The sequence below is a fragment of the Narcine bancroftii genome, chromosome 5 (genome assembly GCF_036971445.1).
Source record: "Narcine bancroftii isolate sNarBan1 chromosome 5, sNarBan1.hap1, whole genome shotgun sequence".
NCBI lineage: Eukaryota > Metazoa > Chordata > Chondrichthyes > Torpediniformes > Narcinidae > Narcine > Narcine bancroftii.
In genome coordinates, this window is record NC_091473.1 from 152,974,946 (window position 1) to 153,002,178 (window position 27,233).

Consider the following 27,233-nt stretch of genomic DNA (forward strand, 5'->3'; position numbering starts at 1 on the left):
AACATCAGGAACATTCCTCCTGCATTTAACCTGCAGAGTCCCGTCAGAATGTTGTGCCTCAGTGAGATCCCCTCTCGTTCTTCTGAACTCCACTGAGTGAGTATAACCCTCATCTATCCAGTCTTGCTTCATACAGCAGACCTGCTGTCCCAGGGTGTTTTTTCTCCAAAAAGTGACTAGCATTTAAAACTTGAAAGGTGAATGAAGAGACAAAATTGCAGTTCTTTCTTCACTGTACGTTCAGGAATACAGCACAGGAACATACTCTTAAGGTCGCGTGTCTGTGCCGAACGTGATGTGCATGTTCAACTAAAACTGCCACCAGCTCTTGATACATATAAAATAGTAACACTGCAGAGCAAAGTGTCAACCATTAAAAGCCAAGTCCTTTTGAAAACAACGCCAACTTGCCTGTCCTGCGTGAGATTCAGATCCCGGTCTGCATCCAAATCCTCCATCAAAATTCATACAGGATAAAACAAACCTTGCTGCTGAGTCTAGATTAATGGCATCAAGTCTTCCCTGGAAAGCAACCCAACACTCATGTTAGTCAACTCCACAAACAGGGATTAAAAAATCAAGTTGAATCCCAATCCATTCTCCCTCCAGCCCAATAACAAATTACTGGCTCTCTCTCCAGAGGCCTGCCTGACCTGCTGTTTATTTTATACTGGTTTCTCACCATTTTTACACTCATCCACTCTTTGCAGATTCAAACAGCACACAAGGGCGACACGGTGAGTGAATCAGTGTTACAACGTCAGCGATCAGGTCTGGAAGATGTTTGTACCTACCCATATCTGCATGGTCTTTCCCCGGGGGGCTCTGGTTTCCTCCCACCGTTCAAAGAAACATACCGTGGGTTGTAAAGTTAATTGGGGTATTTGGGCGGCAAGGGCTAGTGGGCCGAAACGGCCTGTTACCATGCTGTACATCTAAATAAATACACATTTGAGTAATTAAGACTTTTTAATAATCAAGAGGCAGACCTGCATCTTCACTATATCAGGACAGCCCTACAATAGACAATTCTTACCAGAAGCGCTAGTGTTGCAACAGCACAGAAGGAGAACCTGGTGTCTATTTCACCTAGAGCAGACAAGAGTTTTCAGTAATATGAAAGAACACGCCAGCCCCAAGCATAAGCACAGCACTGAAACATTAAGATGTTCATGATGGACGGCTGACTCCTGCTTTAGACAGATTTTCTCTTTGAAATCTTGAAATGGTTCACATCTAAAACAACAGGAAGACCTACGCTGTGTTTCAGCCATGCAGTGTCTGCATCTCACCAGCAATTTATCCTTTAAAGACCAGCGACACTAGCAGGGTACAACTCAAATGAAGCCAGTGTTAATGAGGTGACCAGGAGCCCAGATCCATGCCTACCCAGCAGTGGGGCAGCCAAAGTATTGGACCTTCAGGTCAGAGCACAAGAGCTCAAATCTTGTTATGGCAACTAGGGGGTCTTCAATTACATAATTAAATAATGCTGATTTTTTTCCCCCAAAAAGTTGCTCATAAGAACGAGCTGGTTTAAACTGCCCTTTGGGAAAGGAAATCTGCCATTCTTTCTGTGTCTCCAACCCTAACTCTTACCTACCCCCTCAGGTGGCAACAAGGGAAGAATAATAAGTCTTAACATCCAGTGAATAAATGAAAACGATGTCAAACCAAGCCTCTGCAAACCCAACAGCACCTGACCCCACCCCCATTCAATACATTTGAGACATTTTTGCCTCCTTTCCCACCCACCCATTCTCCTCACTCACCCATAGAACAGAAACAATAATGTTCGGGGGTTTGCAACATTCATAAATGTTTAAACAAGTCTCAGGATCAACTTACCCCACATATCACCGGCAAAAGAACCGTCTTCTTGTTGCAGGCTTTGAACATATTCAACAACTTTATCAACATCAATAACTCGTAGACTATCATAGAGAGAAAGGATCTAGGTAAAAAGCACATCATGTCACGAAATCACAAGCAAAATCACAGAATGCAATGGCCATTCCATTTCCCCAAGAGTCCACACTCTTCAAGCTGTGTCCTCCTGCAAATCCTCTGCTTTCACCTCTACAATAAAATACACCTTCAGCACTACCCCCTGGGCCGCAACTACCCCAGAGTGAGGATGTTCCTGTCACCACCAGGTCTGTTCCCCAAGCTTCTGGTTTGTGACCATTCTGCCAATGGGAACAGTACAAACACAAGACACCAGAGAAGCTCAGCGGGTCAAACAGTCTCCTTTATTGTCACAAAGGGAAAACCTGCCGACATTTTTCCAGACCCTGATGAAGGCTCAAGCCTGAAACGTCGGTTCTGTCTCTCTGCCTTCGCTACCTAAAGGGCCCTGTTTGACCTGCAGAGGTTCTCTAGAATTTTGTTTTTACTTCAACCACAGTGTCTACAGATTTTTGTGATTTACTTCTGCCAAATGGGAGAAGATTCTATCTGTCCAATATCAAGACTCTGCAACTTTCGACAATGTTACATAGATTTGTGGCTGAAGGACCTGTACTGCAGGTGCTATGTATTACCTGCTTTTATTTCACATTTGAACCAAGCTTCCATGTAAATGTGTTTTAGAAGCATCTGAGGAAGCGATGTGAAAAACAATGATAAATGATTTGAAGATCAAGGTGCTGCTTAACTGGGCTTCAATTCAGCAAGTGGGGGGTGGGTCGGGTCTTGTAGAGAGAAAGGAGAAAGGGCCGCTGAACACAACCTGCTGGAGGGACTCGGCAGGTCGAGTCGAACCAGTGGGATAAACATAAGGGTCAACGTTTCAGGCTGGAACCCTTCATCAAGATGTGTCCAGCCCTCCTCTCTCTTCTGCACTTCTGGGGCAAACACCTCAACCACATATCTGCTTTACACAAGCTGCGGATGGTGCATCCAACGTGGCGCTATTCACCTCGATGGCTTGACAGACCTGACCAAAAAGAAAACTCGTGATATTTGCTTTTTTAATTTTACACAAGATGCAAGAGATTTTAAATGAAGTTATTCTTTTAATTGTCTTTCTAAGAGGCAGAGGTAGCAAGATGCAGGGCTCTGAGGAATGCAGTAGAACAGAAGGATGTGGGAATACAGACACACAATTCCCTGAACATGGCATCCATTTTGTTTTGGAAAATGTCATTTATTAAATCATACAATAATGGGAACAATTTAGAAAAGGCAAAATACATACATCACATTTTTTATGTGTATAAAAAAATACTAAACCCCTACAACCCCCCACCCCCCTATAATCTACCCCAAACAAGAAAGAAGAAAGAAAGAAAGAGGAGATCACATAACATAAAATTCAGCTTTTGCCATCTTGGCCTTCATAAATCACAGTATTGAGTACAGGAGTTGGGATGTTATGGTAAAGTTGTACAAGACATTAATGAGGCCAAATTTGGAGGATTGTGTGCAGTTTTGGTCACCGAACTACAGGAAAGATATCAATAAGATAGAAAGAGTGCAGAGAAGATTGACTAGGATGTTGCCTAGACTTCAGGAACTGAGTTACAAGGAAAGGTTAAACAGGTGAGGACTTTATTCCCTGAAGCGTAGAAGAATGAGGGGAGATTTGATCGAGGTTTACAAAATTATGAGGAGGACAGACAGAGTAAATGTGGGTTGGATTTTTCCACTGTGGGTGAGTGAGATACAAACTAGAGGACATGGGCTCAGGGTGAAAGGGGGAAAGTTTAGGTGGAACATGAGGGGGAACTTTTCACACAAAGAGTGTTGGGAGTGTGGAACGAGCGGTCAGCTGAAGTGATGAATGTGGGCTCAATTTTAACATTTAAGAAGAATTTGGACAGGCCCATGGATAGGACGGGTATGGAGGGATATGGAGTGGGTGCAGGTCAGTTAGACTAGGCAAAAAAAATGGTTCAGCGGAGACCAGAAGGGCCGAAGGGGCCTGTTCTCTCTTGTAATGTTCACTGGTTCTGAGAAGGGCCATCTGACGACACAGGGTTATCGGGCTACCAGTGTGCCTCTGCAGATTGCTGTCGACACCCGCTCACAGGACAGCCGGGACGCTGGAACTGGTGCAACCGTGCTCATTCCATGAGAGGCAGCAGTGGGGTGAGGCCGATTTCAGGATTTCCCAGTTCTTGATATTTGTTTGTGGGGAATGAGACCCATCTAACAGAGGGCTTGATGGTCAATGTGGACACGGTGGGCCAAGGTGCTATAGGACCATCTCTTTACCAAAGTAGAACACTTTTTAAAATATAGATCGCTTTGCAGTGCCGATACAGATGCGGTGACCATAATTATTACTTACAGAAGGCAGGAGAGAAGAATATAAGACAGTCAACAAGCAAGTGAGGGAACTTAGGAGTAATTTCCCTACCTGGAGAGCGGTGAAGATGTGGAGCGCAGAGCGGGCAGGTGGGGAATTCACATCGACCCACAAGGGTCAGTTAAACAGGAGGGGAAAATGGAACAGGGAGTCATGGGGGGGGGGGGGGGGGAGGGGGGCGGATGTATGGCATGTGAATATCAGATTGGTTGAATGACCTAAAGATGAACAAAGTACTTGTATCTTAGTGATGAACACACTGTTGCTAAAATTAAATCCGAATGCGACACAGAGGAGGAGGAAAGCAGGACCAATGTTGCAGTAACATTCATCACCTGGGCGATGACGGAATGCCACCACACTCACAATAAAATCCTCTAGAGTGAATGGCTACTTTTCTCTGAAGAAGAGACTCACCTGCACAGCACTGAGAGTGTAGAGAAGGTGAGGGTCATGCCCAGTACTGGCCCCGACTCCACCACAGTCATGTTGACACGACTTTACAAATAGGAGGATTTCCTCTTTATTCATGCGATGCAGTTGCCCCATCAGGTCCATAACTGTCAGTCCCCAATAGATCCCACTCATTCGTAAGTACTCAGACATGCAGTATTCCTAGCAACAATAGAGAAAATGTTAGACAGGAATGAGCAGGCCATGCAGCATCCATGGGGAGTAAAGAGTAACCAGCATTTAGGTCCTGGGCTCAGGCTCGATGGCATCACAAAGACAACCCAGTGAACACACAGAGTGGTGGAAGGAAGGTATTGTGCCTGGAGGATGGAGACTAGTGGAGTTCCGCAGGGGTCCGTTCTGGAACCCAGGCTTATAAGTGACCCTGGATGATGAGGCAGAAGGATGGGTCAGTGAGTTTGGGGACGACACGAAGGTTGGAGGAATTCTGGATGGAGCTGAAGGTTTTTGAAGGTTACAAGAGGATAGAGACAGGATGCAGATTTGGGTGGAAAAGTGGCCGATGCAGACGGATAAACGTGAGGTGCATCTTGGAAGGACAAACCAGAAGGCTGAGTACAGGGTTAATGGTTGGTCACTTAACAGAGGGACCTTGGGGTCCAAAACCATCCATCCCTCAAGGTCACCACAAAGGTTGATTGGACAGTTAAGTAGGCCTATGGGATGCTGGGGGATTTATTTCAAAAGTAGAGAGGTCAAGTTACAACTCTACAAATCTCTGGTGAGACCTCACTGGTCACCGCATCAGAGGAAGGATGTGGAAGCTGTGGAGAGGGGGCAGAGGAGATTTACCAGGATGTTGGCTGGATTGGGAAATAAGTCTTACTAGGCAAGGTTAGCAGGGCTGGGACTTTTCTCTTTGGAGCGTAGAAGGATGAGAGGAGACTTAATAGATTATCAGAGGCAGAGATAGGGTGGACGGCCAGTGCCTTTTTCTCAAGGCAAGATCAGCAAACACCAGAGGATGTGTGTACAAAGTGAAGGGAGTCAAGTTTAGGGGAGATGTCCGGGATAACTTTTTTTTTAAAAACACAGAGAGGTGTGGGTGCCTGGAATGCATTGCCAGGGTGGTGGTGGAGACTGAAACATTAGGGGCATTTAAGAAACTCTTAGACACATGGATGGAAATAAAAATGAGGTCAGAAAGGTTTACTTCTTTTTTTTAAGGAATGTATGCGTGGCACTACATCGAGGGCCTAAGGGCTTGTACTGTGCTGTAGTGTTCTATGGTGCACTGCTCCAGTGACTTGGATGGGATCCTGTCCCCTGTTGCTGCATAGAGCTTGCAAGTTCTCTCGACAATCAAGTAGTTAATACCCTCAAATGATCACGTTTCCATCCATATCTCAAATGTCCAGCAGTTCCAGTGAAATTCACACATGTTTCCAGACTTCTGGAAGCGCCCAGAAAATTACCTTTTAAATTATCTGTGCCAAAAAAAGACCAAATTATCTTTCTTCAGAGAAGCATGCATTCTTCTGGCACTGGAGTTCACTCAGCTGATCAAGTCTACACTAGTTCCACTGCAGTCAGTCCTAGTTCCCTGCTGCTCTGAAAATATGCTCAAGGCCCTCAAGGTTGAGCAAGTTTGGACTTTTCTATTTAGAGTCACGAAGGATGAAAGGAGACTTATTAGAGACATATACGATTATGAGAGGTAGAGATAAGGTGGACAGCCAGCACCTTTTCCCCAGGGCAGCAATGGCCAATACCAGAATTCATCTGTTTAAGGAAGAGTGGGAGGAATTTAGGGGAGTTGCAAGAAACAAGATTTTTTTTAAAACACAAGGGAGTTGGGTTCCTGCAATGCAATCCCAGAATGTGGTGTAATAAGAATATTTCAAATAATCTTACATCAGCTCATGGATCTACTAAAAAAATAGGGTTTGTGACTGATGTCGAGTAGGTTTATATAAACACTGTGGGCCGAAGCCTTGTACTATAATGCTCTGTTTTTGTGTGCAGGTTGGTGGCTTAATTGATTGCTGCAAATTGCCTCTTTTAGGATGACTGAGAGTTGATGAAAAAAAATAGATTGCAGGAAAATGGGGATTGGGACTGATGAGAATTCTCAGAGCTTGAACAGACGATGGGTTGAACAAGCTCTGATGGAACGAGAAGGTATGCAGTAATAATACAGCACATTTCGGGCAGCTCTTGCTGGAAAATGAAGCGTAAAATACTGGATTCTCATGCCTTGACGAGAAAACAGTTGCAATGCTGGAAGAGGTCATTTGGGCACATCCTGTCCTCCTTGGCAAGAACAATCAGGAAGTCCCATTTACCAGGCCCCTCCCTATACCCCTGCATGAATTCATTGAACCAAAAGTCTGATGATAGGGAACCACCTCTTGTACATTAGTTATTCTTGAAAGACTGAATTCACTGGCAGGGTTAATATTATCACCCTATCCAGGATGCCTCTCATACTACGGGGAGCTGCTTCCAGAACTGTCCAACCGGTGTGGATACCTTCACAGAACCAGCAGAACAAAGAAGAAACCCACAACAGAATAACACACAGCTACGGGAATACAGGGCTTCCCACACATCCCTTATTTTTAAAACCAGAGCGATAACAGGTTCTGTTTAAAACTACTCTTTGTGAGGGCTGAGTTCATTAGCTGGGCCAGAAAGATTTCACAATACTCAGGAAATCACGTGGTTTGGAGGGCAGATGATATAGATGAAACCAAGTTCAGGCCTGCTGTGATCTTACAGGATGGGAGTGGGGGGGGAAGAAGGGGGGGATGCCCTGCAAACAACTCCTTCTCCCTTTAGAGCACTGTGAGCGAGAAGGAGTCACAACCAGGAGAGTTAATACTATTCATGAACTATTTCAAAATCCAAACCACAAGCAGCTTTGAAACTCTGGGGATAATCAAGCGCACGGGGTGGTCCGCAGCGCACGGGGTGGTCCGCAGCGCACGGGGTGGTCCGCAGCGCACGGGGTGGTCCGCAGCGCACGGGGTGGTCCGCAGCGCACGGGGTGGTCCGCAGCGCACGGGGTGGTCCGCAGCGCACGGGGTGGTCCGCAGCGCACGGGGTGGTCCGCAGCGCACGGGGTGGTCCGCAGCGCACGGGGTGGTCCGCAGCGCACGGGGTGGTCCGCAGCGCACGGGGTGGTCCGCAGCGCACCAGGTCTTGGACAGGAGTAGGAGGCTGTTCAAGAGATGTATATAGTTTACAAACTGACATGACCAGGAGACATTCTGGCATGAATTGGTCATGAGGCTAGGTCAACTGGCCTCCACAAACTAGGCATCCCAGCTAAAACATTTTGCACCATTGTAACACAATCCAAGAATATTCTAAACTGGTTATTTTGCACAATGTCACAGACAATTAATAACGGGACGTGTACCCTGAAAGTCAGTCCTTCCAATGGGCTTTTGACTCAGAAGCTTTAAGAACATTGATTGAGTCTGAACAAAGATGTAAACATGCAATTCACTGGAAACTATTAAAATTGTATTTACGCACGCACCGTTATCCTTGTTCTCAAGAATATTAAACTGGGTGGCAGGAGGCTACAAAGACCTATGACATTTACAGCATCTGTGATTCATTCAAAGCTACAAAAGTCATGATTCATCCTTCAGCCCAGTGGAATGGCAGAAAAGGACACAACATTTATCTGCAAAGCAAGTGAAACAGATCATACACTTTGGGTGTATCATCCACCATCCCACAAAACTGCCTTTTGTAGCGTCTTCAACACAGTAAATTCTTCAAAAGCTACTCTCCATCCATCTCCCGATTGCTAACTGTTGGCTCCATTTTCAACAACCTGATCCGCGTTTCCTGATTAACTCTCAGAGGTGCGATGCCACTTGTGGGTGAAATGGCAGGTTAAAAAGAAAAAGCATAACCACGTAACGTAGGAACTTTTCATGTGGTCCTGAACCCGCAGTTACCTATCTATGAGGGTCACCAAAACATAATGTTGGCCATCTTAGGTCTGCTTGGTGGTACCTGCTCTGTGAATATTGCTAGAGTGATGGCACATCATTTCCTTAGCTGGGAAACACCAATATTCTGCAGCATTTAAAGACGTTGCACATGTGGATGCTCTTGTCCTTTTTCACTCCAGCAGCTGCACATAAACTACAAACCAGACATTTCTCAAAACAACCGCCCCCCACACTTTACTGCGGTTGAATGGAAGGATGATGACACATCCATCTTGATGGTTTCAAGTGCCAAAATGTAAGATTCCATGAACTGAGCTATAATTCACAAATTTTACAATGAATATGGTGCAAACATATAGTTTGAAACAACGTATTTACCAGTACAATCCAAATGCATAAAAACCACAATTTATATAATTGAGTTGAAGGGATTAAAGGATTCGACAGGTTCGGAACAGAAGCAGATCATTTGGCCCCTCGAGTCTGCTCTGTGAAACCTCCCTGAGCTAAACTGTTCTCGCATCTAGTTCCAAATTCCAGCCTTGTCCCCATATCCCTTGATCCCCTGACTAATTAGATCCCTTGATCCCCTGACTAATTAGATCCCTATCGATTTCCCCTTTAAATTCCCCCAATGACCCGGCCTCCACAGCTGGATGTGGCAACGAATTCCACAAATCCATGACCCTCTGACTAAAGAAATTTCTCCTCATCTCTGTTGTAAATTGGTACTTTTTAATTCGAAGACTGTGGTTCTCCTGGAGGGCAGGAGAGTGGGTAGGGATTGGGACAGACCATAGGGTTGGACTGTTCAGGGTAGCAACCTCTATACATGGAGGTTGATGGAAATCTGGAGCCCTCACTGCATCAACACCTGTTAAGACTGAGAGCCATTTGAGAAACAAAGATAAGATTGGGAGATATCAGATTTATTGCAATTCACTGGAAACTATTACTCTTTCCTGCAGGCCAGGTGGACTTTTCTACTTGTATCCTAGTGCCAAAACCTGATCTCAAGATACAGTGACAAATGTAAACAAACTGGGTGTGCAATACAGAAAAAGAATAGGGCATTCTTAAGGAAACAAGAGGCAGGTGAAACAAGAGGACACCAGTTTAGGATAAGAGGGAAGGGATTTAGAGGGAATTGGAGAAGGACCTTCACCCAGAGAGTGGGGAGTAGCTGGAACACACTGTGGGAGAGTCACAGGGGGTGTATGAATCACACAGACATTGAAGGCTCTGGGCTGACCTGCTGCTCTGTCAGATTCTATTTTTATACCTACATAATCATCCTTCTTTGATCCGTACGAAGCGATGTAATCAGAGTGTTTCTCCAGTAACAAAACCGTGGGAGCGTCAGGTTTGATAACCACATCTTTCACTGGTGTGCCCTGTGAGAGAAAAAACGGATCAGAAGTCTGAAAATAAAATCAAAGCATACAATATGCACACAGCAAGTAGCTCTGAAGGGAGGTAGAACAGCAAATAAAAGGGATGCCTCGTGTCTGGGATAGAAGACAGATAGAGTACTGGGTTGTAACAGACTTCATGGAAAACAATGAATGTTCAGTAACCCCTTTCCAATTTGCTGCAACATGCCAGATGATATGGAGGTCAAAGCATTTGCCCATGGGAAAAGAGAATTAACAGGCTAAGTGGCCTGTTATTATGCTGACCACTCAATGCTTCCATTCCAGGGCTAGACCTTAGACGACAGTTGGCACAGCAGAGAGAGCCTTATTTTGAGAGACGTTTTAAATTGGAGTCTTTAAAGGATTAGAGGAATCCCGAGGAAATATCAAAGATCGAGCTACAAAACATTACAAATAACAGGGATCAAATGTAAAGGAATATATCGGAAGTGAAAAAGAGGGAAAATAAGGAAAAGCCACACTGAGTACGCAGCCTGGACAGCAGCCGCTGAACAAATAAGAACTTTAGATAAAGGAGCTGTTGAACATGCAGTCTCATGGGGGCAGTGATCCAAGTTCAATCCCGACCTCTGTCCTGTCAATGTGGAGTATGCATGCACTCCCTGTGACAGAGATAACGCTGACAGTGGACATCAGAGAAACGCCTCCATTACACCAGAAACAAGTTCACCTTCCACCATGCAACTCTCCAAGCCTGCTCTGTCTTTTCACATTAAATCCCACTTCCCTGCCCCAACCCACACTCCTTTATTTGGTTGGGGACTTGTGTGCCATTTATTGTCACCTTCCACGAAGGCGCGCCGCCTTCTTCAATTACTGCAGTGCCATTGGGGAGGTTCAATTATGAGAGATAAAGGGATTCTATTCCAAGTTATCTGCTGATGTTCCCAAACACTTGCCCTTGCCCTACTCGCTAATAGAGAACATTAGTTTGGGAGGTGCCATAAACGAGTAGCCGAATGCCCAATGAGCGATGTCTCAGTTACTAACATGTTTCAACTGTGTAAAAACACACAAATGCTGGAGAAACTCAGCAGGTCAAACAATGCCTTTATGTAGTGTAATGGCTAAATATTGGGAGGAAGTTGGTAAAAATTAGAGTAGGTTACATACATTTTATAACAGATCTTATTTGAAAGACTGAAGAATTCATAGTCAGTAACATTGCAGGATCTATGGAGAATGTGATGCACATTTCACAGGTAGGTGCTAATTGAAATGACGTCATGAAATGAATAGACCATTGTTTGGAATTGGAGACGGGCTGGACGGTTGGATAACTACAAGGCTTCCAACCGTTCTGCAAAGTGCTCACAGAAGGGTCACTCCTGGGTTTTGTTTACCTAAGACAGTGGTTCCCAACCTTTTACTTTCCACTCACATACCACTTTCCACTTTAAGTATTCCCTAGGCCATAAGTGTTCTGTGATGAGTAAGAGATTGCTTAAAGTGGGATGTGAGTGGGAAGGGAAGGTTGAGAATCACTGCTTTAGACCCAATTATTACTGAAATATTTTGCTTGAGAAAAATTGTCATTGGTCCATTTCCTTTGGAGTTCTGAAACCCTGCACATAACGAGTCAATTTGGAATGATTAAAACAGAAGTTTTCAAATTTTTTCTTTCCACCCACATACCAACTTAAGCCATCTGTTATTAATCACAGAGCACTATTGGCAAAGGGAATACTTAAAGTGGTATGTGAGTGGAAAGAAAAAGGTTGAGCAACTCTGACCTAAGACAACAGCTTGACCAAGAGAGGACTCCAGTTGTTTGCTGCTGAAGAAGGTGGGGGTTTTTGCAAGTGAGAGAGAGAGAGAGAGAGAGAGAGAGAGAGAGAGAGAGAGAGAGAGAGAGAGAGAGAGAGAGAACTCCAGTTGTTTGCTGAAGAAGGTGGGGGTTTCTGCAAGTGAGAGAGAGAGAGAGAGAGAGAGAGAGAAAGAACTCCAGTTGTTTGCTGAAGAAGGTGGGGGTTTTTGCAAGTGAGAGAGAGCGAGAGAGAGAGAGAGAGAGAGAGAGAGAGAACTCCAGTTGTTTGCTGAAGAAGGTGGGGGTTTCTGCAAGTGAGAGAGAGAGAGAGAGAAAGAGAGAGAGGACTTCCAGAGCAATGGATGGCTGGAAGTGCTATCTGTCTGATGTTTCTCTTGGAATAAGTGGAACAGAAAGGAACTCTGTAGAAGCCTGAAAGAAAGAGGTTACTGTTATATAGAGAATTTAGGTTAAAATGACTTAAGTTAAAATGTGATGATTAATCATAAAAAGGGAAGCCAGAACGGACAGGGAGTTTACTAGCAGCCAAGGACAAAAGGTTCAGCTGGATATGTTTTTTTAAACCTATCTTTTCATGGTCATAGTGAGAGACATGCAGGAGACAAAAGATTGATAAGAAGGGTGAGAAACAGAATTTAGTGTATGTAGAGTTCGCAGCGTACGTAACGAACGTGATAATTAAAAATGCAGTTATACTTAGAATGCTTTTGCAATACTAACCAATTAAAACAGTATTAATAAGAAGGGGAAGGGCAAACAATAAGGGTATAAAAATCAATGCACTGTATGTATCGGGGCTTAACTGGTGAGAAGCCAGTTGAGTCCAACTCTGCAGACTTGTAAATAAAGCTTGTCGTGTCATCAGTTTTAAAGAGACTCATGTGTGAGAAGTTTTATTTCTGACAAATGGGGGCTCGTCCGGGATCTACACTCCGGCCGTGAGGGGAGGCGAGAAGAGGGACATCGGAGGCGGTGCACCCCGCTGAGTTCAGCGGCTCCCAGTCCCTTGCTCGTCGCTTCGGGCGGCTTGAGCGAGTGGTATCCGGACAAGGTGACACGACAAGACGGAGAGGAGAAGGGTGACGGTTCAATCCCCGAGAAGACACCGGTAAGTGACGACTTACGATTGTGGTGTGGGGATTGGGTAACAGGTGTAATGGGATACACCTGTTTGGATAAAAAAAAACCTAACGTAATAGATCAGGTATAGAGCTTTTGTCGTGGCGTGAGGACCCTGTCGTGGGACTCTAGGATAGACCCCAGGGAAACCTCGGCGGTAACCGAAGGAGGGAGAGCACCTCCGACGAAGTGCCGAGAAGAGAGGGGTCAACCCCAGGGAAACCTCAGCGGTAACCGAAGGAGGGACAGTACCTCCGACGAGGCGTCTGAGAAGAAGGGAGTAGGGTCCAGAACGAGAGGGTCCTCAGCAACGATAAACAGATCTAGGTGGGAAAATGGGAGGATCAAAATCTAAGGGCTCATCTGAAAATTCAGGACAATTCCTGGGAGTTCCCCTTGACAGCCCTTTGGGGAGAATGCTTTGTGAATGGGAAATGAGGTCTGGTAAGCCCAAAACAAGAGAAGTTTCACTCATCTCACAGACCACTGTCTTAGACATAGAATGTCTCTGAAAAAGGACCCAACCTGAGAGGCTGCTGGCCACCTACACTCAATGTTCTCCGCATCAGCAGACTTGAACCTCTACCATTTGGCAAGGGCCTTAGTTACCCCACAGGGACCACGAGGCATCAGCACTGCATCTGGAGAGAGAAGCAGGGACTTGGTTTGAGCTTTGGGTTTGGATCTGGAGCTCAGGGTGACGACGATTTGGACTGGACCCTGTGTGGCTGCGGGGGCTTGAGGCGAATCCACTGACACTTGGTGACTCTGGGGGGACGACACTCTCTTTTGCTTCTCTCTTCCTCTGACTGTAAGAGGCACTTCAGGCAATTTATGCTGATGCGAATTCCATGTAATATAACAGTGTTTTTATTACAGTGAATCTTACCCATGATAATCTTTCACCGATTTGCTTATCAAGTCTTTTACTGCCCTGAAACCATTACTGGTTGAGGAACTTGGCCTCAAGTTCAATGAACTGGAATCCCAGTTGCAAACACTTCAATACATCAGGGGGAGGGGAGGAGAGATGACCTGGAATAGGTATTCCAGGAGGCTGTCACACGCCTTACATTAATGTCTCTGAACCAGCAAATGGTCAGGAAAAAGACGGTGTAACACCCAGGGACAGAGAGAGGGACCCAGAGGCAAGTTACAGAGAAATCTCAACCATAACCCTTGTCCAACTGCTAGGAGGTTCTTGTTCCCTGTTTAGACAATGATGGAGACTGGACAAAATGTTCAAAGCACTGCAGCACAGGAAGCCAGAAGGAGGAGAAATATATCAGTGAGAGGGATAACAGTTGGGGGAACAGACACTGCATTTAAGAGACTCAGACACATGGATGGAAGAAAAATAGCATATTAAGGGGTATTTTTGAAGGAACATATGGGTCAGAACAACATCAGGGGCCAAAGGACCTGCACTGTGCTGTAGTTTTTCATGTATATGCCAGGACCAGAGAGGGGTGGTATATTCACATGAGAGAAATTGCCAAGCATAGCCCAAAAGGCTGAAGCAGAAAATAAGAAAATTAAGCAGTACTCTGCAAATTCAGAGTTAGTAAAATGCACATAGCATTTCCAACAAAACAAACGAGTTAAGATAAGTGAGGCAGTCCTCATGGGGGATTTTAACTTCCACATAGATGGGGAAAATCAAGTTGGTCATGGGAGTCTGGAAGAGGACTTCATAGAATGCATCCGCGATAGCTTTCTTGAGCAGCGTGTTAAGGAACCCACAAGAGAAAATGCTCTCCTGGATCTTGTGTTGTGCAATGAGATAGGTAGAATAAATGATGTAATATTCAGAGACCATCTGGGAAATAGCGATCATAGTATGATTGAATTTCTCATTCAGATGGAAGGGGAAATAGTTAAATCTAAAACTAATATATTATGCTTCAACAGGGGTGACTACCATAGGATGAAGGAGGAATTGGGCAGAGTGGACTGGGAGCACAGGCTCATTGATGAAACAGTTGAGGAACAGTGGAAGATTTTCAAAGAAATATTTTGTAATGCTCAACAAAAATATATTCCGGTCAGGAAAAAGGGCAGCAAGGGAGGGAAAAATCAACCGTGGTTAACAAAGGAAATAAAGGAGAGCATAAAGTTGAAGGCGCAGGTGTACAAAGCTGCAAAGAGCAGTGGGAAACTGGAAGATTGGGAAAACTTTAAGAGACAACAAGGGGTTACAAAGCGGGTAATAAGAAATGGGAAAAAGGATTATGAAAGTCAATTGGCACAAAATATAAAAACAGAAAGCAAAAAATTTTATAAAGATATAAAATGGAAGAGGGTGGCCAGAGTTAACATAGGACCCTTGGAGGATGAAAAAGGAAAACTGGTAGCAAAAAGTGAGGAAATGGCCGAGGCATTAAACAAATATTTTGTGTCAGTCTTCACGGTGGAAGACACGTCCAGAATACCCAAGTGCGGAGTTAAGGATGCGAATGTTGGGGAAGGCCTGGATAAAATAGGCGTTACAAAGGAAGTAGTGATGGAGAAACTAATGGGACTAAAGCCAGACAAATCACGTGGTCCTGATGATATGCATCCAAGGTTTCTGAAGGAAATGGCAGAAGTTATAGTTGATGCATTGGTGGTCATAGACCAAAATTCCTTGGATTCTGGGCAGGTCCCAGCAGACTGGAAGACAGCAAACGTCACGCCACTTTCTAAGAAGGGATGTAGGCAGAAGACTGGAAATTATTGGCCAATTAGCTTGACGTCTGTAGTTGGAAAAATGCTTGAAGCCGTCATTAAAGATGAAATAGTGAAACTTTTGGAACATAAGGGTTCAATCAGGCAGACGCAGCATGGTTTTAGAAAGGGAAGATCTTGTTTGACAAACTTGTTAGAATTCTTTGAGGATATAATGGGTGCGGTGGATAGAGGGGAACAGGTTGATGTTGTCTATTTGGATTTCCAGAAAGCGTTTGATAAGGTGCCGCACAAGAGACATCAGTAAGTTACAGGAAAGTGGAGTCCGGGGAAGTATATTGACCTGGATTGAAAAATTGGTTGTCTGACAGGAGGCAGAGAGTCGGGATAAATGGGAGATTTTCAGGTTGGAAGAGAGTGGTAAGTGGGGTGCGGCAGGGGTCGGTGTTAGGCCCACACTGTTCATCATTTACATTGATGACTTGGAGGAGGGGACAAAATGTGGTGTAGCCAAGTTTGCGGATGACACCAAATTGAGTGGGAGTAAATTGTAATGAGGATGTGGAGAGTCTGCAGAGGGATAGAGTTAAGCTGGATGAGTGGGCAAAGGTCTGGCAGATGGTAAATGGATTTATAAGCAGCCATCATACAGAAACCAGAGTAGAAAGACTAGGGGTGGGGGGGGGGGCGGCTTCACTGATGAGAAAGTGGTTAGAACCATAGAAAAATCACAGCACAGAAACAGGGCAATTTGACCCTTCTAGCATGTGCCAAACCATTTTTTCTTGCCTAGTCGCACTGACCTGCATCCAGTCCATATCCCTCCCATCCATGTACCTGTCCAAATTTCCCCAAATGCTAAAATTAAGGCCGCATCTACCACTTCAACTGGAAGTTCAATCCACACTCCCACCACTCTCTGATAGGCTGTGGCTTTTCTCCCTGGAGCTGAGGGGTGGCTTTACAGAGGTTTATAAAATCATGAGAGATTAGAGCCAAATGACTTTCCTCATTTCTCAGAGGAGGGTCTAAAACTTGAGGGCATAGATTCAAGGTTGGGGATAGGGAGATTTAAAGGGGACCCAAGGGGCGACTTTCTCCACATGGCTGTGGTGGATTTGTGGAAATAGGTTTTGGAGGAAGTAGCAGAGGTGGGTATAATTATGAAGTTTAAAAGACATTTGGACAAAGGTACAAAGAGGATACAAGCCTAAAGGGGCAGTGGTCAGTGCAACGTTGTTACAGTGGGGTTCCAATCCCACGCTGTCTGTAAGGAGTTTGTACGTTTTCCCTGTGTCTGCGTGGGTTTCCTCCAGGCTCTCCGGTTTCCTCCCACCCTTCAAAACGTACCAGGGTTGTAGATCAATCAGGTGTAATTGGGCGGCAGGAATTGTGGGTTGAAATGGCCTGTTACCCGTGCAATATGACAATATTTAAAAAGAGGCAGACAGATGGGACTAGCTCAGGCAGACAACTTGGTCACCATGGACGAGTTGGGCCAAAAGCCCAATAGGACTCTAAATGGGACCTTTTCAGTGTTGAGCAATGCAATTAGTGAGCTATCCCAGGGACTTGTTGTTTCCTTCCCCACCCCCCCCCCCCCCCCCGCGACCCCATTTCCCCTGGAACTAAATGTTCCATGATACAGAAGTCAATGGAAGGATGTGGGGTGAGGATTCTATAATGGATAACAGCTAGATTGATCGACTGAGGAAAAACTTGGCAAAATGGTATTTTAGTGGGAAGTGGGAAATCAGGTACTTCAGGACAAAGAATAACATGGCACGAGGCCATGGACAGACACGTCAGCATGGAGTGGGGCGCAGGACTAAATGGCACTGTCACTGATGTGGACAGGTAATTACCCTGAATAGAGAGAGATTGAAAATGAACAAAATTCTGATGAATCTCCGTCTTCAGCGCACGAATTGTCAAGGGGCTGGATATGGCAGACACAGAGACATTTTCATCGCTGCCAAGGTCACAAGCAATGGGACAGAACCACAATACAAGGCCAGCCATTTGGAAGAGCTGTATAAAAAATTCTTCTCTCAAGGGGATGAATCTCTGGAATTCTCTGCCCCCAAAGGGGAGTGGAGGGTGGATCATTAAATGTATTTAAGGTGGAAATTGATAAATATTTGAAAGATCAAGGAATTGAGAGCCATTTTTAAATTTAGATATTCTTCACGGTAACAGGCCCTTTCAGCCCACGAGCCTTTGCGGTCCAATTACACCCAAGTTGCCAACAACCCGGTCGGTGAGAGGAAACCGGAGCCCCAGGGGAAGACCCACGCAGGCACAGAGAGAATATACAAACTCTTCAGTCAGCACGGGATTTGAACCCCAGTCGCTGGTGATACAACAGTGTTGTGCAAACCGCTACGCTACTCGTGCCACTCTTCACAACTATGAGCACTGTTTCCAATAACTAAATAAAAATAAACTATTTTATTCAAAATTCTTTTCAAACTGCTAGTGCCTTGCAGCTGACATATTATTCAACCACTTATCCAGCAAAACACACCTCCAGCCTTTCAGACAAGCAAACAGAGTCAAATAAATGAATCAATTTCATTAACGCACCAACTAGAGCAGCTGCTGGTTTAATGTGATTGTGGTGGCTCAGGTGACAACCTCAGCTCCGTATTTCTCTGAAGGAACCTATCTCCATGCTCCTAGAGGTGGCTCAAAGAATATGCTCCCAGAACAGACCACTGGAACTGCCCTTCAGCCCACAACGTCTAAACCAACCATGATGCTAAATTAAACAAATCCATACACCAAATGTGTAAGTATCTATCTTTTGTATTTATTATCTCTTTAACACATAGAACATTATAGCACAGCCTTCGATGTGTCAACCTACAGTATACATTCCCAGCAAATAAAAATACTAAACTCTCCCTACCCCATTTAAGAAGCTCTTGGACAGGCACATTTCTTCTATCCATGTGTCTCAGAGTCTCTTAAATGCCCCTAATCTTCCAGCCTCCACCACCATCCCCAGCAAGGCATTCCAGGCCCCACAATTCTGTGTAAAAAAAAATTACCCCTAAATTTCCCTCCCTTCACTTTGTACTCATGTTCATTGGTATTTGCTGATCCTGCCCTGGGAAACAGGCACTGGCCGTCCACCCTCTCTATGCCTCCCATAATTTTGTAGACCTCTATTAAGTCTCCTCTCATCCTTCTACACTCCAAAGAGAAAAGCTCCAGTTCTGCTAACCTTGCGTCATAAGACTTGTTTCCCAATCCAGACAACATTCTGGTAAATCTCTGCACTCTCTCCATAGCTTCCACATCCTTCTCTAATGAGGTGACCGGAACTGAACATAATACACTAAGTGTGGTCTCACCAGAGATTTGTGGAGTTGCAACACGACTTCTTGACTCTTGAACTCAATCCCTCTATTAATGAAGCCCAACAACCCATAGGCCTCCTTAACTATCCTATCAACCTGTGTGGAAACCTTGAGGGATGTATGGAATTGGACCCCAAGGTCCCTCTGTTGTACCACACTGATAAGTGACCGACCATTAACCCTGTACCCAGCCTGCTGGTTTGACCTTCTAAGATGCATCACCTCACACTTGTGAGGACTGAACTCCAACTTCCACTTTTCCGCACAGCTCTGCATCCTGTCAATATTCTTTTGTAACCTTTGACAACCTTCCACACCTCCAACCTTCAAATCATCCTCTAACTTACTGATCCATTCTTCTGCTTCTTCATCTAGGTCATTTGTGATTCATGCTCAACTGTGGGGAGGCACGGTTAGTGCAGTGGTTAGCTCAATGCTGTTACAGCGCCAGTGCTGTCTGTAAGGAGTTTGTATATTCTCCTCGTGTCTGAATGTGTTTCTTCCGGGGACTGCAGTTGTTTCCCACCTTTCGAAACATACCAGGGTGTAGGTAACTGGGTGTAATTGTTACACTATTGTAGCTTTTTGACCTAAAGTATGTGTTTGGATGCAGCAAGAAGGAATTTTGGTGCAAATGTACCATCCACAATGTATATGACAATAAACTCGATCCTTAAAAAACATGAGGGGCTGAGATAAGTGAATAGTTCTGGTCTTTTCCCCAGGATAGAGGAAAACCAGAGGGTGTAGATTTCAGGTGATGGTGGAAAAATACAACAGGGATGGTAAGGACTTCATGCATGTAGAGGGTGGTGGGTCTATGGCAGAGGAAGTGGTCAAAGAGCTCATTCAATATCAGCTGATTGTACAGATATAATCCAACAAAGCTGCATCTCTCCAGACCACTGTGCCCACTCAAACGCACAATACCCAGTACATAGGGGCCAAGAGGGGACAATTGTAACATTCAAAGAGATTTGGATGTGTCCCTGGATAGGAAAGGGTTAGGAGCAAAAATACTGCTGGAGGAACTCAGTGGATCGCACAGCATCAGGGGGAGAAAAGAGTAGTTGAGATTTTAACCCTAAACCTTTCATCGAGACTGAGGAAATGCAATAGAGAAGCCAGTGGTGGGACAGGGTGGGATAAGCACCCCATGTGGGGCCGGTGAAACACGATAGGGAGGATCAATAGATTGGTCAAGGTAAAGGAAGGGGGAGAGCAGCAAGAGGGATCAAGGGGTGAGGTGGAGGAAGACAATGCACACAGGGTTGATTAAAAACAAAGGGATCTGAGAAGTCGAGGATGGAGGGGTAGAGACCATGGTGAAGGAGTGAATGGATTGGCGGAAGAAGCCAGAGAGTGGTGGGGATGATGCTTCTCAGACTGGAGGCCTGTGACCAGTGATATGCCTCAGGGACCGTTGTGGTTGGTCATCTCTATCAATGATCTGGATGATAATGTGGTGAATTGGATCAGCGAGTTTGCAGATTGGACATGTTGTGGATGGTGAAGAAGGGAACTGTACCAGCTGGAAAAATGGGCTAAAAATGGCAGATGGAGTTTAATGCAGACAAGTGTGAGGTGTTGCATTTTGGAAGGACAAACCAAGAAAGGACGTACACGGTGAATGGTCGGGCACTGAGGAGTGCGGGAGGACAGAGGGACCTGGGAATACAGATATATATAATCCCCTGAATCAAGAGTTGTAAAGAGAGCTTTTGGCACAGAGGCCTTCATAAATCAGAGTATTGAGTACAGGAGTTGGGATGTTATGCTAAAGTTGCATAAGACATTGGTGAGGCCAAATTTGGAGCATTGTATGCAGTTTTGGTCACCGAATTTCAGGAAATATCTCAATGAGCTAGAAAGAATGCAGAGAAGATTTACTTGGATGTTGAGGGGAACACGATAGCCTGCAGATGCTGTGATTGCAGCAAAAACACTGAAATGCTGGATAAATTCAGTTGGTCTTTTTAGCATCTTTTTGGAGATAAATATATATTGCCAATGTTTCAGGACTGAGCCCCGTCTTCAAGAAAGAATCAAAAAGGCAGAAGCGGGAAATAACAGAGTCTCAGAATTTAAACCACGGGGGAGGAATCCAGACCACAAAGGTTCAAGGTGGAATTTATCATGTCTGTATGAAAATCTTCGCTAGGATTCTCCTAAATAGAATAATACCTAGTGTCGCCGAGAATATTCACCCAGAATCACAGTGCGGCTTTCGCGCAAACAGAGGAACTACTGACTTGGTCTTTGCCTCAGACAGCTCCAAGAAAAGTGCAGAGAACAAAACAAAGGACTCTACATCACCTTTGTTGACCTCACCAAAGCCTTCAACACCGTGAGCAGGAAAGGGCTTTGGCAAATACTAGAGCGCATCGGATGCCCCCCAAAGTTCCTCAACATGATTATCCAACTGCACGAAAACCAACAAGGTCAGGTCAGACACAGCAATGAGCTCTCAGAGCCCTTCTCCATTAACAATGGCGTGAAGCAAGGCTGCGTTCTTGCACCAACCCTCTTTTCAATCTTCTTCAGCATGATGCTGAACCAAGCCATGAAAGACCTCAACAATGAAGACGCTGTTTACATCCGGTACCGCACGGATGGCAGTCTCTTCAATCTGAGGCACACCAAGGCACAAGAGAAACTTGTCCGTGAACTACTCTTTGCAGACGATGCCACTTTAGTTGCCCATTCAGAGCCAGCTCTTCAGCGCTTGACGTCCTGCTTTGCGGAAACTGCCAAAATGTTTGGCCTGGAAGTCAGCCTGAAGAAAACTGAGGTCCTCCATCAGCCAGCTCCCCACCATGACTACCAGCCCCCCCACATCTCCATCGGGCACACAAAACTCAAAACGGTCAACCAGTTTACCTATCTCGGCTGCACCATTTCATCAGATGCAAGGATCGACAACAAGATAGACAACAGACTCGCCAAGGCAAATAGCGCCTTTGGAAGACTACACAAAAGAGTCTGGAAAAACAACCAACTGAAAAACCTCACAAAGATAAGCGTATACAGAGCCATTGTCATACCCACACTCCTGTTCGGCTCCGAATCATGGGTCCTCTACCGGCATCACCTACGGCTCCTAGAACGCTTCCACCAGCGTTGTCTCCGCTCCATCCTCAACATTCATTGGAGCGCTTTCATCCCTAACGTCGAAGTACTCGAGATGGCAGAGGTCGACAGCATCGAGTCCACGCTGCTGAAGATCCAGCTGCGCTGGGTGGGTCACGTCTCCAGAATGGAGGACCATCGCCTTCCCAAAATCGTGTTATATGGCGAGCTCTCCACTGGCCACCGTGACAGAGGTGCACCAAAGAAAAGGTACAAGGACTGCCTAAAGAAATCTCTTGGTGCCTGCCACATTGACCACCGCCAGTGGGCTGATATCGCCTCAAACCGTGCATCTTGGCGCCTCACAGTTTGGCGGGCAGCAACCTCCTTTGAAGAAGACCGCAGAGCCCACCTCACTGACAAAAGGCAAAGGAGGAAAAACCCAACACCCAACCCCAACCAACCAATTTTCCCCTGCAACCGCTGCAACCGTGTCTGCCTGTCCCGCATCGGACTTGTCAGCCACAAACGAGCCTGCAGCTGACGTGGACATTTACCCCCTCCATAAATCTTCGACCGCGAAGCAAAGCCAAAAGAATGAAAGGAGACGGGGAAGGGGGGAGACGGGGAAGGGGGGAGACGGGGAAGGGGGGAGACGGGAAAGGGGGGAGACGGGAAAGGGGGGAGACGGGGAAGGGGGGAGACGGGGAAGGGGGGAGACGGGGAAGGGGGGAGACGGGGAAGGGGGGAGACGGGGAAGGGGGGAGACGGGGAAGGGGGGAGACGGGGAAGGGGGGAGACGGGGAAGGGGGGAGACGGGGAAGGGGGGAGTCGGGGAAGGGGGGAGACGGGGAAGGGGGGAGACGGGGAAGGGGGGAGACGGGAAGGGGGAGACGACGGGGAAGGGGGAGACGGGGAAGGGGGGAGAACGGGGAAGGGGGGAGACGGGGAAGGGGGATTCGGGGGAAGGGGGGAGACGGGAAGGGGGGAGACGGGGAAGGGGGGAGACGGGGAAGGGGGGGAGACGGGGAAGGGGGGGAGACGGGGAAGGGGGGAGACGGGGAAGGGGGGAGACGGGGAAAGGGGGAGACAGGGAAGGGGGAGACAATAGATAATAGGAGCTGGAGTAGGCCCTTCGGCCCGTCGAGCCAGCACCGCCATTTTACAGATCATGGCTGATCACTACCATCAGTACCCCTTTCCAGCCTTATCCCCATAACCCTTAACTCCTTTGCCCACTAGAGTCTTATCTAACTCTCTTTTGAACATAATCAGCGAATCCGCCTCTACCACCCTCTGTGGCAGAGCATTCCACAGATTCACACTTCTCTGGGTAAAAAAAATGTTTTCTCATCTCCGTTCTAAAGGGCCTACCCTGTATTCTTAAACTATGCCCTCTCGTCCTTGTCTCCCCATCATTGGGAACAAGTAATCCGACTTCACCCTGTCCATCCCCCTGATAATTTTGTATACCTCAATCATGTCCCCCCTCATCATTCTAAATTTCATCGGATACCAGTTTTTCTAGCCTTTCAGCATATGTCAACCCCGCCATCCCTGGAACTAACCTTGAAAATCTGCGCTGCACACCCTTGAGAGCTAGTATGTCCTTCCTCAAAATTGGAGACCAGAACTGGACGCAATACTCCAGGTGGGGTCTCACCAGGGTCCTGTACAACTGCAGAAGGGCGTCTCTGTTCCTATACTCCAATCCCCTCTTTATGAAAGCCAACATGCCATTTGCCTTCTTCACAGCTTTCTGAACCTGCATGTTAGCCTTCAGTGACCGGTGAACAAGTACACCCAGATCCATTTGCACCTCCCCACTCCCGAGCTTGTCTCCATTTAAATAATACTCAGCTTTCCTATTATTGCCCCCAAAATGGATAACCTCACATTTGCTCACATTGAACGTCATCTTCCATTCAGCAGCCCACACCCCCAACCTGTCCAAGTCCCTCTGCATTTTCCTGACATCCTCCTCACACCCCACACCGCCACCCAGTTTAGTGTCATCTGCAAATTTGCTCATGTTATTAATAATCCCCTCATCCAAATTATTTACATAAATTACAAACAACTGAGGACCCAATACCGATCCCTGCGGCACTCCACTCGTCACATCCTGCCATTCTGAAAAAGACCCGCTTACTCCAACCCTTTGTTTCCCATTTCTTAACCAATTTCCTATCCATGTCAGCACCTTACCTCCAATTCCATGCTCCCTGATCTTGCCCACTAGTCTCCCGTGCGGTACCTTATCAAAGGCCTTCTGGAAGTCCAAATACACCACATCCACAGGCTCTCCCAAGTCCACCCTCTTTGTCACATCCTTGAAAAATTCCAGAAGGTGAGTCAAGCATGACTTACCCTTAAGGAATCCATGCTGACTAGCCCTTATACTATTATTTCTGCCTAAGTGTTCTGCTATGATTCCTTTTATGATAGATTCCAATATCTTCCCCACCACTGACGTCAGGCTGACCGGTCTATAATTTCCCGTTTTCTCCCTCCCTCCCTTCTTAAAAATCGGCACCACATCAGCCACTCTCCAATCCTCAGGGACCTCCCCCGAATCTATGGAACTTTGGAAAATGTCGACCAGTGCCTCCACAATTTCCATAGCAACTTCTGGGATGCAGCCCATCAGGCCCTGGGGATTTATCAGCCCTCAGTCCCAACAATTTCCTCACAACCTCCTGCTTCTGGATCCGGATATCCATTAGATCCCTACTTCCCCAGGAAAGTTCCCCAAGTCTCTTGATACCGCATGACCACTACCCCCAAACTGACCATAATCTATATCCTCCTTGGTGAAGACAGATGCAAAGTATTTGTTCAATTCCTCAGCCATCTCCTTGTTTCCAGTAATAATTTCACCCTTTTCCATTCTTAATGGACCAATTTTAGACCAAACCAATTTCTTCCTCTTCACATATTTAAAAAAACCTTTTGCTATCCTCCATTATATTATTTGCTAATTTCCTCTCGTACTTCATTTTCCCCTCTCTTATGACTTTCTTAGTTACCCTCTGATGCTCTTTGAAGGTTTCCCAATCCTCTAACTTCCCACTCCGCTTTGCTATCCTATACTTACTCCCTTTGGATTTGATATTACACTTGATTTCATTAGTTAGCCACGGCTGCCATTTGCATCTCCTAGAGCCTTTCCTCCACTTTGGAATAAATTTGTCCTGAAACCTGTGAAAAATGTCCAAAAATACCTGCATTTTTCCCTAGTTGTCCTCCCAGCTAGTGTATCTTTCCATTTTATTTTGGCTAGCTCCTCCCTCATAGCTGCATAATCCCCTTTATCTGCTTTACAGATGCTTCCGACTTCCTTTCTTTTTCCCTTTCTAATTGCAGCTCAAAAGCAACCATACCATGGTCACTATTCCCTAATGGCTCCCCTACATCGAGGTCACATTAACTCTGCGTAACTGCACAGCACCAAGTCCAGAATCGACTTCCCCCTGGTAGGTTCCTCCACTAGCTGCTCCAAGAAAGTATCTCGTAGACATTCAATAAACTCACTCTCTTGTGCTCCTGCCTCCGTCTGATTATCCCAGTCCACCTTCATGTTAAAGTCCCCCATAACTACTGTATTGTTACCACTTTGACATGCCACTCTTAATTCCTGATTTATACTTCTACTGATATCTAAGCTACTTTTCGGAGGCCTGTAAATGACCCCCATTATGGTCCTCATGCCTTTACAATTTCTTAATTCTATCCAAACAGACTCTACCCCACCTGTTTCAATGTCTTTCCTTTCAAACGCCTGAATTTCATTTCTTACCAACAGAGCTACCCCACCTCCTCTTCCTAACTTTCTGTCTTTTCTATAGGACGTGTACCCGGGAACATTGATTTCCCAATCCTGCCCTTCCCGCAGCCATGTTTCCGTAACTCCGACAATGTCATAACCTCCCATTGCCATTTGCGCCTCAAGCTCATCCATTTTATTCCTTACACTCCGTGCATTCATACACAATTTCTTTTCTTGGCTTGGCTTCGCGGACGAAGATTTATGGAGGGGGTAAAAAGTCCACGTCAGCTGCAGGCTCGTTTGTGGCTGACCAGTCCGATGCGGGACAGGCAGACACGATTGCAGCGGTTGCAAGGGAAAATTGGTTGGTTGGGGTTGGGTGTTGGGTTTTTCCTCCTTTGCCTTTTGTCAGTGAGGTGGGTTCTGCGGTCTTCTTCAAAGGAGGCTGCTGCCCGCCAAACTGTGAGGCGCCAAGATGCACGGTTTGAGGCGTTATCAGCCCACTGGCGGTGGTCAATGTGGCAGGCACCAAGAGATTTTCTTTAGGCAGTCCTTGTACCTTTTCTTTGGTGCACCTCTGTCACGGTGGCCAGTGGAGAGCTCGCCATATAATACGATCTTGGGAAGGCGATGGTCCTCCATTCTGGAGACGTGACCCATCCAGCGCAGCTGGATCTTCAGCAGCGTGGACTCGATGCTGTCGACCTCTGCCATCTCGAGTACCTCGACGTTAGGGTGTGAGCGCTCCAATGGATGTTGAGGATGGAGCGGAGACAACGCTGGTGGAAGCGTTCTAGGAGCCGTAGGTGGTGCCGGTAGAGGACCCATGATTCGGAGCCGAACAGGAGTGTGGGTATGACAACGGCTCTGTATACGCTTATCTTTGTGAGGTTTTTCAGTTGGTTGTTTTTCCAGACTCTTTTGTGTAGTCTTCCAAAGGCGCTATTTGCCTTGGCGAGTCTGTTGTCTATCTCATTGTCGATCCTTGCATCTGATGAAATGGTGCAGCCGAGATAGGTAAACTGGTTGACCGTTTTGAGTTTTGTGTGCCCGATGGAGATGTGGGGGGGCTGGTAGTCATGGTGGGGAGCTGGCTGATGGAGGACCTCAGTTTTCTTCAGGCTGACTTCCAGGCCAAACATTTTGGCAGTTTCCGCAAAGCAGGACGTCAAGCGCTGAAGAGCTGGCTCTGAATGGGCAACTAAAGCGGCATCATCTGCAAAGAGTAGTTCACGGACAAGTTTCTCTTGTGTCTTAGTGTGTTCTCGCACCAACCCTCTTTCAATCTTCTTCAGCATGATGCTGAACCAAGCCATGAAAGACCCCAACAATGAAGACGA

At 46.1% G+C, this 27,233-nt stretch overlaps 1 protein-coding gene and 1 long non-coding RNA gene across 5 annotated transcripts in view; one reads left to right on the plus strand and one right to left on the minus strand.

Moving 5' to 3' along the window:
• Positions 1 to 11,128, minus strand: part of rabggtb (Rab geranylgeranyltransferase subunit beta) — a 37,271-nt gene extending 26,143 nt beyond the window's left edge. The window contains exons 1-6 of the mRNA XM_069942395.1: positions 11,123 to 11,128; positions 9,987 to 10,094; positions 4,730 to 4,927; positions 1,849 to 1,954; positions 1,037 to 1,089; positions 412 to 522 (exon numbers count right to left, since the gene is read on the minus strand). Coding sequence (XP_069798496.1) covers positions 412 to 522; positions 1,037 to 1,089; positions 1,849 to 1,954; positions 4,730 to 4,927; positions 9,987 to 10,094; positions 11,123 to 11,128 — 582 coding nt within the window. The remainder of the gene's footprint in view (positions 1 to 411; positions 523 to 1,036; positions 1,090 to 1,848; positions 1,955 to 4,729; positions 4,928 to 9,986; positions 10,095 to 11,122) is intronic.
• A 1,211-nt stretch (positions 11,129 to 12,339) lies between these two features.
• Positions 12,340 to 27,233, plus strand: part of LOC138764082 (uncharacterized) — a 50,708-nt gene continuing 35,814 nt past the window's right edge. For 3 of the 4 annotated variants that reach the window (XR_011357977.1, XR_011357979.1, XR_011357980.1), the window contains exons 1-2: positions 12,340 to 13,012; positions 18,351 to 18,481. This is a non-coding gene — a long non-coding RNA (uncharacterized lncRNA). Of the gene's footprint in view, positions 13,013 to 18,350; positions 18,482 to 21,074; positions 21,168 to 27,233 lie in introns of those variants that run through there. The other variant, XR_011357978.1, reaches the window with a different exon arrangement.